Below are 13,009 nucleotides of genomic sequence, written 5' to 3'. Positions count from 1 at the left end.
ATCAAATACTTAAAGAGCAAGACCACATTGACCCCAATGCACTGATGAATGCATGCAAAGCCATCAATGAATGAACTATGAGACAGACTTGAAAGTAAACCACTGAAAGCAATAGTCCTCAAAGGCTGATTTCCAAGTTAGATGAAATGTTTCCCTTAATCAAATATCACACTTCCAATGTATGGTTGTTCAACAAACCCGCACAAAGAACCCAAAAGAGTGGAATACTACACAAATAAAGCACAGAAAAGATTCCATTTTAAATACAATTTATTCAGTTTTAAAATGTGCCACATGCCACCCAGAGGCAACTTTAGAGCACTAACTTTAAAATACAATGAAATTAGTAAAAGATTTTAGATCAACAGCGGCGTCTGCTAACTAATTAGCTTTCTAAAATATAAAGTTAACATGTCAAATCAGGAAAGGTCACTTTCAAAGCAGAACAGAAGACATGGCGTGTGCACAGTCACATGTACACAGTATTTAACAAATTATACAATTAACCAAATAAAATAAATTGCATATTGCACAATTCCTTACTGAGAAACATCAGCTAAGTCGGGCACTAAACACAAATGACAGAACATTCAAATGCGAAGGCTGCTGCAGAGAAATAGAATAAATGAGAGCTGTTTGATAGTCAACTGAATATCAGCCTATGTTACAAAGACCACTGTATCAGAGGCTAATTTTGTCCTTGCTGCCAGCAGCTATAAACAAGTGCAGAAGCGTCACTAAGTTAGGAATACAATAGTCACTCTTGTATGTGAAGCACATTTACAAGTATCTATTTTCTTTAAACAACAGGCCACCTGCAGAAGTCTCTAGTAGTTTCATGGAGACCTTTAGGGCCAGTGAGACTAACAAAGTTTCTCAGTTGGTGTTTTGGCTTGAGTTCCACTCTTCCTGCTGCCAATCATGCAAGATTCGAGCCATGCATCTATTGCTCATTTGATCTAACTTTGGAGCTTTCTACACATTTATGAATATATTTCATGCCCCGGTGGCAGCAATTCCTGGTTCCAGCTACAGATTTGGGATGCACCAAAAGCAGTTTGTCTCCTCCTTTGCCAATATAGCACTGAACCATTCAGATTCTTACTTAGTACTTTGTATCACTGACACTGGAACAAACAACAGCAGCATCCACGTTGTGTTCCCGTGCGGCAGGTGTAGAGAACATTTAACCTGTAAACTTGCATTGGACATAATAGGTACTTCAGAAGCTATTTCCATCCTTACTGCAATGCAAGTCATTTCAACATATTTCATAGGAAATGAGTGAATCTCTATTTATGCGTTGGAAAGAAAATCAATTCCTTTTCTATGCAGGGATAGTGGGGTCAGCTTTTATTCCATGTGGAAAGCATTTACTAGTAAATGTAGATTTTATGACTATTCAACACACAGCCAAAGCAAGATTGAAATATGCTTCTTCACCTATAGAATAGTGAAGTTACTGGCCAAGTCAATCACACCTCTTTCTAAAAGGACCAAAGTGAAGTGGAGGGAAGGCCAGAGAACGCAATTTAAAGCACTTAAGACTTATCAGAAGATCTGCCCAGTGACACCACTTCAACCTTAAATAGTGGTCAATATCCTATGATATACAGGTTATTTTTCATTCTTTTCTGAAACTTCTTCCTAATATACGTGGAAAAACAAGGCATGGGTGGATCATAACACCTCACCTTATACAGCACATGAGGGTGACATGATATCAGATGAGCACTGTAAGGATGTTAATGTAATGTTCCTTATTATCAATTGCCTCAAAAAGCTTTTAAAATAGACCATTCCTGGTCAGGCCTTCATGAAAAAGGTCACAGTTAAGAATGGTATCTTTGGTGCATTTCACAAGATAAAGTGGGCCAGCCAACATTTCTTTTCGAGTAGACAGTCATGGCTGAAAGTAATGGTCAACACCCCACTACTAAAAGGGGAAACAGGTAGGCAAAGGAACCAGTCCACTAACCACCCCCCCATCTTGAAATCAGGAAGGGTAAGAATTTAATTCATGACAACGTACATCAGATCCAGGGGCACCAAAGACTTGCAATGTCCCAGAGTTTGGTATTTTGCTAGCCTTCTAGCAAGCTTAGTGTGCATACTAGATTATATATTCAGGCAATTTTTCCACGGCCCCTCTTAACTGCACTATTCAGAGATGAAGGGCCGAAAGCGTGGAGTGACAAATCTATTTTACATTGTAGGCCAAATGTGACGATTGAATTTGGTGCAAGCAATACCAAATGGGATGCAAGCCAAAAAGAATTATGATGACAGGAAGTTGATCAGTAAATGTTATGCAAAGACGACTATTTGTACTTAATTTTAAATTCTTTCTGGAGGCTTTTCTTGGTGTTTGTCATCACAGAACAAACATTTTTTCACAACTTTTGGGAAAATCCCAGGAATCTATATTCTGCTCTATCTTTCTTTATTCACCGAGGAATGCTTGTTGGATTTTTTTGTAAGATTCTGTAAGTTTATTTTGTCTCAAGATGTTCAGGTTTAATGGTTGACTTTTTCAATTTCTCTCAAGAATTCTTTGGAATTAAACGGTGTCAAATTTTGATGTGTTATTTAACTTATGTTGTTTCTCAGTAAAGAAAGCATAATAGAGACTCTGGTCCTTAAGTAAAATGGTCTTTTACTTCACATGGTTCAGAATACCATCTGTAAGCAATTAAAATATCCTCAGTAGTACAGCTATTAGATAATAAACAATGAGAAAATATTTAATCAAAAATATTAAAAAGAAACAACACTTTCAAATACACTGTATTAAAATAGACTTTATAAATATAGAGCAATTTAAACAAATAGGCTTGAACAAATATGCCACTGCTTTGAGTTATGCAGCACAATTTAGCAGCCCAGTTTTCAAGTATTTGTCTCAATGAATGCCAGGTAATATAGCTAGGTGAGTTAAGCCCACACTATTCGAACATTTGGGGAACCTGTAGGTCACAGGTTTATATATTAGAAGAACCGTTCATCCTCGCTCTGTCATCAATACAATGAATGCCAGTAAGTTGGGCAGTAGTAATACTTATTTACATTGCTATAAAATGGAAAATCTGTCATAAGAAGCGCCATATAAAAATACAAGCCATTAATCATATCATTTATGCCCCCTCATAATGTTATAAAATTTTAAAATTTAGTGTTGGCAAAAAATTCACAGTATTCGTTTAACAAAATGATGTTAACCGCGTCTCAACAATGGCATCAGTCAACTGGTCCTTGGAAAATTAGTTTAACACAGCCTTCTTCTCCGGATAACTGTGTTGCACAGAAAGGACAAGCAGCATGAAATGCATGAGTACCATAGGGCAATGGAATCTGTGACCAGTACTTAGCGGACTTTTCAGAACACACATGCCCACAAGGGCGGAAAGCATGAGTTGGAGGTCCAGCATCAACATATAATCCAGCCTCACATCCAAGCCAAAGAGGCACATAGGGGCCAACTGTCCTGCACATCGGACACTCTCTTTCATTAGATTCTGTGTCATTGGTATGACCCCAATTGTGATAACCATGTACATGACCACAAGCGAGGTAGGCCCAGGGTTGTTTCTCTTCTAGCACTTCTCTATAGTTAATGCTTGGAAAAGCTAAGGTGTTCAACCCAACTGGGCACTGTGGTCTGGCAGCATTAATTTCTTGTCGGAGTGCTTCAATGTGCTTTAGAGTTGGTGTGTGAAACAATCCATCTGCTGTTCTCCACAGAAGTGTAGCACCACAAAGATCAATTAGAGATCCATCCTGTAGGACATTGGTTTCATTCTCCACCTGTGTAAACATAGCAAAAGCTTTGTTAAGTGTTTGGCATATCCTGAATATGTAAGTAACGTAAATTTTAAATTGTGTAACGGATATTCAAAAAGATGAATTGGCGTAAACCATACTACTAATATTGTTTCTAGGTGTATATCTATATGCTTTATTGTGCAGGGGACAAAACACTGACTGATTTATCTCATTGTGGTGATTAAATGTGTTGGCTGATTTGTGACATACTAAGACGCTGTATTTCATATGAAAGAACTGTTAAACAAATCTTTTGAAGAATAAATGGAGGTCTTTGAAACAACTGATTTATGGACATTAAGTTTTATACTTCAAGGAACCCCGTTCATTTGTGTGCAGCCCAAAAATAAGAGGACCATGGTAAATGTTTTGTTTTCTGCCTGAATAACTGGTGCGACGATCCTTTTTGCTGCTGGATTACGTTATATGTTTTGTACATGTCGTTTAGTGATGTTTATGCCCCAAGATGCAATTTGTGAACTAGTCATAATGTTTTGCATTGCGGATTAGCTTGCCGACAGTCAGTCAAATATAACTTCTCCAATTTGTTATTTATTTCACAACAATCATTTTAGAGTAGCTACGAGTACTGACAAACATGGTATATGTGAGTGAACATATTGACAATGAAATGGCTAGAAAATTCATTTTGCTGTCTTATTAGCATTTTATTACAAATCTGTCATGTCAATGACTAATTGATGAATAATTGAATATAATTCTCATGCACTGCTGTCCAATTCAATAATCAGTGCCTATCTTTTAATTATGTATTGTTTGATCTGTATTTTTGGCCCAGAATCAACTTTTTTATGGAGGTCAGTGTGGCTGATGATGATGTATCCTCGGAGGGACCTGGCGCGTGTGGTAGCCCCTTCCATAGCCACAAAAGGAGCAAAAAGCAGACTGAGGATGGTGCAAGGCGGAAGATAAGCCCAAGGACTGAGCCACAGCTCGACTGTCTTTAAATGTTGCGAGTGCTAAGTCTACTTTGTCTCCCAAGAGACGTGACCCTTCAAAGGGCATGTTCATCAAAGATTACGTGATAACCCCGGAAATCCAGTAGATCATAGCCAGCCGTGGTGTCTAAGGGCCACCGTTGAGGAAACTGCTCTGCCTAGTGAGTCAGTCATGTCGAATTCACATCAAGCTGTGAACTTTGTTGCATCTCTCCCACCTGCTACCACTTGGAAGAGCACGGCCCATGCCTTCTACAAGACCGTAGGCAGTACTTGCGCAACCATATCCAATAGAGCATGGGACAAGAGGCCCAAAAGGCATGGAGTGTACTCAGACTGCAGGGATAGGATGGTGGGAGAAAACATCTTCTTCCCAAGTGTCTCCAAACTCTTGGATTCCCTATCTGGAGGAGCGGTAGGGAACGTGTCAGGGTTTTCTTCGGTGCTAGAAGTCTGGACCACCAAACCCTCAAAGGTAGGGTGTTGGGTGAGAAAAATTGGGTCCCTGGGTGCAGAGTGGTGGCGATGGGTTATTGTCCTGTTCACAGGTGCCCCTGTGTTGGGTTTGGACCAGGTACCCAAAAGGGTCTTATTAAATGGGGAGGGTGTTTCAGATGGGGGAACTCCAGGCTGAAGCTACTCTGTCAAAGATGCAAAGAAGTATTGGCACGCTTTGACTTCTTACACTCTAGACTTACCCGAGTGTCCCAAAGATTTTGAATGGGATGACCTCTGAACCCAGGCCCTTCCTCTTGATCAGGACCTCGACCGGAGTGGAGTGAAATCACATGATGGGCAGCCATTAGCATGAGGAAGCCATCTCCCAAAGCCTTCAGGTTCATCACGCGGCAGTCGGCGCACGACTTTGGGTCGTGCTCGAGGCACTACAGGCAAACAATGTGCAGGTCCGTCAGCAACATTTGCCTTTGACAGGAGCACATTGTTTCAAGCCAGGATTCCTAGATGACATCCTGCCACACCAGCAAGCAAACCTAAAAAAAGTTCTGATAAAACGTTGAAAAAAATCTCAGTCAAAAAGTGCAGAGGAGCTCTACCCAGATCAGCACTGGCTGGCGCGAAAAGAACACACGTCCGTGTGCAAGGGTGGCACCTGTATAGGTGCCACAGAAGTCATTTCTATTGTGGTAGACAACGCATGCAGAGACAAACTACACCACCTACCGGCATGCAGTGGTAGTGCTCATGAAAAATCTTCCTGATCCAGTCTGATGCCTGGGATAATTCTACGGTAAGGAATCTGCAGCTAGAAGTCTATCACATTTGCTATTCAGAAACTATTCTTGCAAGCACTATGGTGGTGGACACAGATTTCTTCTGCAGGCTCAGCAATACGGTTCAATGTTACTATTGCAATTTATTGAAGGTCTGTTTCAGCTTTATTTTCCATAGTATAAGGTAATCAATCATCTGTTGGGATAAATGCTGCTGGGTGAGATAGTGCTTTATTGGTGCACAGAAATTCTTCTGGATGGTTTTTCAGGTCTGGCTTGACAGTGCAGCTGTCTGCAAGACTTGTTGTCAATTCTTTAAAATACATGGAGAGTGGGATTTGTATCAAACAGGGTAGAATTACTCTCACCTCATACTTTGGCTGTTTTGTTTATCATTTTGTCTATTATGGGATGCATGCATTCCCATATACAAGGGACCATAATAGACCTCACCACATCAAACTCTTCATCAAATAAACACATTGTAGACAGAAAGCAGGACAATTTTTTGCGTTTTGTTTTACCATTGGAGCTGACTTCCTCAAATATTTAAGTCCGGTCTCAAGCTACAAGACAAACCGATTTAGATGGCCTATGCATCTTTTACATGTGGTAGAAAACAACGTCTAGAGAGGGAATGACAGGCTCATGAGTGAGCCTGATCTACAGAACTCCTCAGATATCAAAGTCCCCGCAGGGTTCACCTTCAGAGGAAGACAGATGCAGTTCCACTAACACAAATAAGTCATATGTTGAGGCAATGAAGAGCAGTGCCTAAAAATGCTGCATTAGACACTGCAAAGAAAAGATCGTTGATATATAATATACGATTCCGCTGCAGAGAAATAGCTCATGATTATCCAGTATATGTGATAAATGAACAGAAAACAAAGGAGAGTTGTGTTGCAATACTAAATTAACTATTATAATATGGCAGTAGCTGATACCTTCTGTCATCTATTTTGTTTGTTCCAAGATTAAGGAAAAAAGGGTGGTACGACTGTGGTTAGCGGCATGTTTATATTGTTTCAGCAAGCACTCAAGGTTATTGATGAACTATCTGCTGCCTTCAAGCTTAAGTATTTTCTTACCAGATAAAGCAATAAGAACAGGTTTAAGAGTGTACGATAGCTCAATATATTGGGCTCCTGCTATGAAAATCCTGGCATGAATTACCAATTAGTCATTCAACCCTGCTTTAATTTGTATGTAATTAAGTACCTACTTTCCCGGTTGCATCAAACTGAAATGGTGTACAGGCTTTGGACAGACCCATCTGTTCAGGTTGCGTTTTGGTTTTCTGCTCTGTGGTCATTTGTGCTACTTAAGGGCTCTCAGTGTCAGTGGCTAGCTGGATTTGTATGCTTCCATTTAGGTCTTCAAGAACTCCATTTGTGAGAAGACAAGGCAATGTTCAATTTTGCCACAGCCTTCAGCAATGTCAACAATCATGTGTCCCCCACCTTACAATTAAACCAGAAGTAGGGATTCAGCTTATTCATGCCTAAAAGGGTAATTCAACAACTAAGTATGGATGGAAAAAAAGATTATTAGTCCTATGTTTGCACATGTGCCAAAGTCAGAAGGTGGGTTGCATTCCATAATTCCAGACAATGTTCTGCTGGGCCCAGCTTTCTCCTCTGCAGTTTCTTCATATCAATTCATTACTAAAGTGTAAATGTGGAAATCAGAATCAGTATTGCATATGTAAACTGGAGAAGAACTATATATTTCCAGATTAAGTAAAAACTGTTCCCTCGTGCTGTTGTGAAGTCACATCTGGGGTAAGGTGTATGAATCTACCTCAGTAAAGACTGAAAGCTGACTGTTACATGTAACATTTTTCATTTGCAGCATGTGATGCTGTAGATCACAGACTGAAAAACAGTACCTAATCTCTTCAAGGCTTTGGCTTGCAAGAAAAATTAGAGGACGTGGAACAGGTATTTCAGTATAGCGTGTCCAACTCGTACTTCTTGTTGGGCATGAATGCCCGCACAGCAATACTTAGTAAACATGGGGATAGACAACCAAGAGGCAACTTTGTTTTCTAAAAAGGCAATTATGGCTCCTTTTTAGTGTGTGAACTGTACCCTAGGCACAAAGTATAGCTTGTGTTTGGCATACCAAATCTGATTGCATTTAACAATTCACCTAGCAAGATTAGTCTTAAAAACTAGGTCGCTTTGACTATGCAATTAGAACAAATAGTTACTTGTTTTTTCTAATGGTCAACATAGTACACACTGACTTATCTGACATCAAAAGGATGTAGTGCTCTTTTGCCACCAAGTGGACTATGAGGAAAAAGAAGGCAAGTTGACTGATAGTCTGGTTGACAAAAAAAAACAAAAAACACCTTTTTGCAAGGAACAACGGATAATTCTAAAGACAACTTGGACTTTGGGTACCTGCATAAAATATTCTTCAACTGATAATGGCTTGCAGTTCACTTACTCTCTGAAGAGAAGTGATCGCCATAAGGAAAACAACCTTGCAGCAGAGGAATTGCAGAGGACAGAAATGGAAGGGCTCAATAGAGGGTCACAAAAACCTAGTAAGGACATTTTAAAATTTCCCTTGTATTTGATTACTTGATCCTACATCAGTTTTGGAATTTTTACTGTTCACAGAGGAGTTAGCTAGTTGGTCAGAAAGTCGTCTGCACATAATGCAACAAGTGAGAAGTCTAGTTGGACAGAGTTGCCTACACACAAAAAGAGTGCATGCTACAGTTTCCTGTTGAAAAGGAAAACTGAGGATTAAGGATTGACTAAGGATTTTTCTGAACACGGTACACTCTTTAGCCTGAAATGTTTGGGGTTATGTTATTTTGCTCTTACATACTGTAATTTCAGCAGCATATTTAATTTGGTTTATACTAAGCGTATCTTTCCACTGTGAAGGTTCAATCAAAGATCAACAACAGGTCTTACAGATTGGTCATAAATGCTTCAGAATCTATAGGCTACTAAATATACATGTGTATTAAAAGCTTTCTGGAATACATATGACTTAATTTAATATATATGTACTTCTTAAGTTTGACATATTTATGAGTTCCATAGAAAGGTTATCAAAAGAGAAGAATACCAGACCCCAGAATCCATAACTCACTCTTTCATATATTGCACCCTGTGTTACTATTTTTGCTATAGCAGTTTCCTCATTATTTGCCTATGCGATTTGTTATTTAATAAATAAATAATTGTGCAACAGTCTTTTTTGTGAAAACTACAAGGAATATGCCAGAATTATCATTACTTCCCTAGATGTGCCTTTGACAGCGTTTGCACTTCAGTATTTAGGACCCTGTAGAGGGAAACTAGCTGGCCGTTAACAGTTTGGATTTGAAATACGAGAATAGAATTTAGGGAATTTTTTCTTTTGGGAATAAAAAAAAAAAAAAAATGAAATCAGCTAAAAGTGAATTGTTCACATTACCCTCAATGACTAAAGAATAGTAAAATATAGTAGGATATCATAAGACAAATTTGACAATATCACAGTTAAATATCAGCGGTCAAAAAGTCACACACGTCTTAGTTCTTGGAAATGTGTGTGAGGAATTGTATTGGTTTGCAACTTATGTGGTTTATATGTTGGCTACAGAAAATGTTACTTACCCACTAAGCATCTGTTTGTGACACAGTGCTGTAGATTCTCATGCTCTGCATACTTCTGCCATCAAGTGCGGGGTCAAGTTTTTTGAGTCCAAGGTGCAGTGACTCCTCCTCTTGCTGGTAATACGCATGATCGACTCCATTTCTAGATTGTTTTCCTGCAGGCGGTTGTGAATGTAGTGTAGTGTAAGAGTAAAGATAGAGATGTTGATGCAAATGTAACTATACCTGTATTGGTAGATAAGCTGCAAAGGCCACAGGTATCCGGAGAGGAGGGTGCATGTGAATCTACAGCACTTATTGCCACAAACAGATTCTTACTGGGTAAGTAACATTTTCCATTTGATGACGTGTGGCTGTAGATACACATGCTCCACATAGACTGTAAAGTAGTGCTCTCCAAAAGAAGTGGCTAACCCTTGATTGTTGCAGTTGTGTGGAAAAATGTACATAACACTGCCTATCCTACATAACACTGCCTGTCCTACATCAGCTTTCTGGTGTGCTAGGACATCCCCACAATAATATTTGATGAAGGCGTGTGGGATGGACTATGTAGCTGCCTTACATATATCAGCTAGTGGGATATTTCCTAAAGAAAGGCCATGGTTGCTTCTTTTTTCAGAAGTGGAGTGTGGTCTAGGAGGAATAGGTAATGGTCTTTTGACCTTTGCATACCAAGTTTGGATACATTTTACAATTCATCTGTCTATGCCCGATTAAGATATACAGCTGCCTTTGTGTGGTTGTGAAAAGGCAACAAAAAGTTGTTTAGTTTTTCTAAAAGTTTTAGTTCTATAAATGTAGAACATAAGCGCTCGCTTAACGTCTGGTGTGTGAAGAGCTCTTTCTGCAACACTCTGGTTGAGGGGGAAAATCTGTCAATTCAATGGATTTGTTGAGGTGGAATTGGAATCCCACCTTTAGTGGTAATTTGGTTAGTATGAAGAACCTCCTTGTCTTTGTTGATATTGGAGAAGAAAAAAAAAGTTCGTAAGGTTAAAGCCCGGAGCGCACTACCACGCCTAAGTGATATGATAGCAACTAAGAATGCCACTTTGCATGTTTAGAACTGAAGTGAGCATGAATGTGGAGGCTCAAATGGCGGACCTATGAGTTTTATAAGTACTATAATAAGATTAAGGCTCCCACTTTTCCTTATGTACTGATTTTTACAGATAAATACAGTGAGAAAACAAAGTGTGTTCTGTCTGTATTTTTTTAAAGCAGAAAAATATAGAAAATTGTGATTCTTGTTAGCAACTCTCCATGCTGTCCTTCATAAATGTGAAGCAAACAGCTGAGCAGACACAAGCACAAGATGTTAAAAAACAGGAGATCTCCTTAAATACAGGCATATGTTAGCATATATTTGTATATAGTGCTAATAGTTATCTCTGGGTGTAGTATTTTGTTATATTTGGATACTTAATTTGCTAAAACGCAACAGGCATCAAAGTATGAGTGAATGCTTGTCACTTACAAATATACCATTTTACAACTCCTGTTATTATCAACACACAAAATAAATATGGATAAATACTAAGAAGATGGAGAAAAAAAATATGGATAAATACAGACAGAAGTAGTTTGAAAGAATACTATAAAGCCAGGAGCCCTAATTAAGATTCCAAGAAGGCACTGGAGGAGTCCTTGGTAGAATCACTTGTTTAAGCACTTCCCTGAAGGCTTTGACAACTGGAATTGCCAAAAGTGAAAGATACTGCCTTACCCTGAAGGTAAGCAGCTATTGTAGCACGATGCAATCTTATAAAAGTGTACGCCAAGCTTCCTTTCTGCAAAACAAGGTGGGAGAGAATGTCCTGTACAGTGACTTTGAAAGTGTACACATGTTTTTAAAAAACAATAGCAAACAAAATGTTTCCATTTTGCTGCATGCCCTGGTGGTAGATTAAAGTTAAGGTATCCAAATTCTATGAGTTCAGGAGCCATATCGCAAGATTTAGGTTACTTGGGATTTGGGTGCCTGATCTGTCCATGGTTATGAGTGACAAGGTCTGGGTTGAGGAGAAGTTTCTCGGGAAAAACTACGAACGGTTCTACCAGGGTAGTTAACCAGGGCTGTCAAGCCCATGTGGGAGGTACTAGTGTGAGGGACGTTTGCCTGAACTTCTGAACCAGAAATGGAAAAAGAGGGAGAGCCGGAAAAGCATAGGCAAATATCCCTGACCAGCTCAACTATAAGGCATTGCTTTTGGATTGAGTGTGAGGAAACCTTGAAGCAAAGTTTGGTCATTTTGTGTTTTCCACTGTTGCAAACATGTCTATGTAAAGAAACCCTCACTTTTAGAAGGAGGGAAGCAGTATTTGTGGGTGAGTTCCCACTCATGGACTTGTTGCCGCATTCTGTTCTCTTTTAAAAGATTGTTTTTGTTCCATTGCTACACAGAGCAATGGGTGCGGTTGTCTACCAACACTAAATCCTGCAGCTGACCCTGTGACTGAGACCACGGTTGTTCCAGACATTCCTGCAGTAGATGCATGTGTACTTGTGCATTTGGCACTATGGCAATGCACAAGGCCATCATTCTTAGCAGTCTCACGACAGATCCGACCAGGACGTGCTGTTCAGGGTGGAAACAAGAAATTTGTGTTTGGAAGTTCTGTATTCGTGCTGCATTGGGATAAGTTTATCCCAGCTGCTGATGGTGAAGCCTAGTTGATGTAGGAAGTCTATGGCAGTTTGGGTGTGATGGAGACAAAGTGAGTACCGGCTTTGATGAGCCAGATGAACAAGTTACTTACCTTCGGTAACGCTTTTTCTGGTGGATACAATAGCTACCTGTGGATTCCTCACCTTATGAATTCATCCTTGCGCCAGCATCTGACGGAAAATCTTCTTCCCAGCTCTCCACATCGACGAGGACGTCACAATTGCACAGCTCCACTTCGTCTGACGTCACCGTGCCAATAAGAGATCCTTGCCGGCGTACTAACGTCAGTTTCACGCGTTTTTACGTGCCTTTGAGGCGAACAGGTGAGAACCAACTCCAGAATAACTCCAATAAATACATATCTGCATAAAGCCTTCATTATACAACATAATCAAAACCATCATTTATATATATATACACACACAGGAAAAATATCAAAATATACACACACCTATACACTACATATCCTAGTGCAATCAGACAGGCAACAGGGAGGCGGGTGGGACTGTGAGGAATCCACAGGAAGCTATTGTATCCACCAGAAAAACCGTTACCGAAGGTAAGTAACTTGTTCTTCTAATGGATACCAACTACCTGTGGATTCCTCACCTTATGAATAGCGTCCCAAAGCAGTACCGCACTCGTAGGTGGGTGCCTGTCTCATTACACCAAGAAATCCTGCAAAACAGATCGTGCAA

The 13,009-nt window shown here is 39.7% G+C and overlaps 1 protein-coding gene across 1 annotated transcript in view; it reads right to left on the bottom strand.

Moving 5' to 3' along the window:
* Positions 1–252: 252 nt before the first annotated feature.
* Positions 253–13,009, bottom strand: part of PELI2 (pellino E3 ubiquitin protein ligase family member 2) — a 148,304-nt gene continuing 135,547 nt past the window's right edge. The window contains exon 7 of the mRNA XM_069207431.1: positions 253–3,804. Within this exon, the coding sequence (XP_069063532.1) occupies positions 3,238–3,804 (567 nt within the window). The 3' untranslated portion in view covers positions 253–3,237. The remainder of the gene's footprint in view (positions 3,805–13,009) is intronic.

Source organism: Pleurodeles waltl, chromosome 9 (assembly GCF_031143425.1).
Source record: "Pleurodeles waltl isolate 20211129_DDA chromosome 9, aPleWal1.hap1.20221129, whole genome shotgun sequence".
Taxonomy (NCBI): domain Eukaryota; kingdom Metazoa; phylum Chordata; class Amphibia; order Caudata; family Salamandridae; genus Pleurodeles; species Pleurodeles waltl.
The sequence above is the reverse complement of the archived record's forward strand: the minus strand, read 5'-3'. Positions and strand labels throughout refer to the sequence as shown.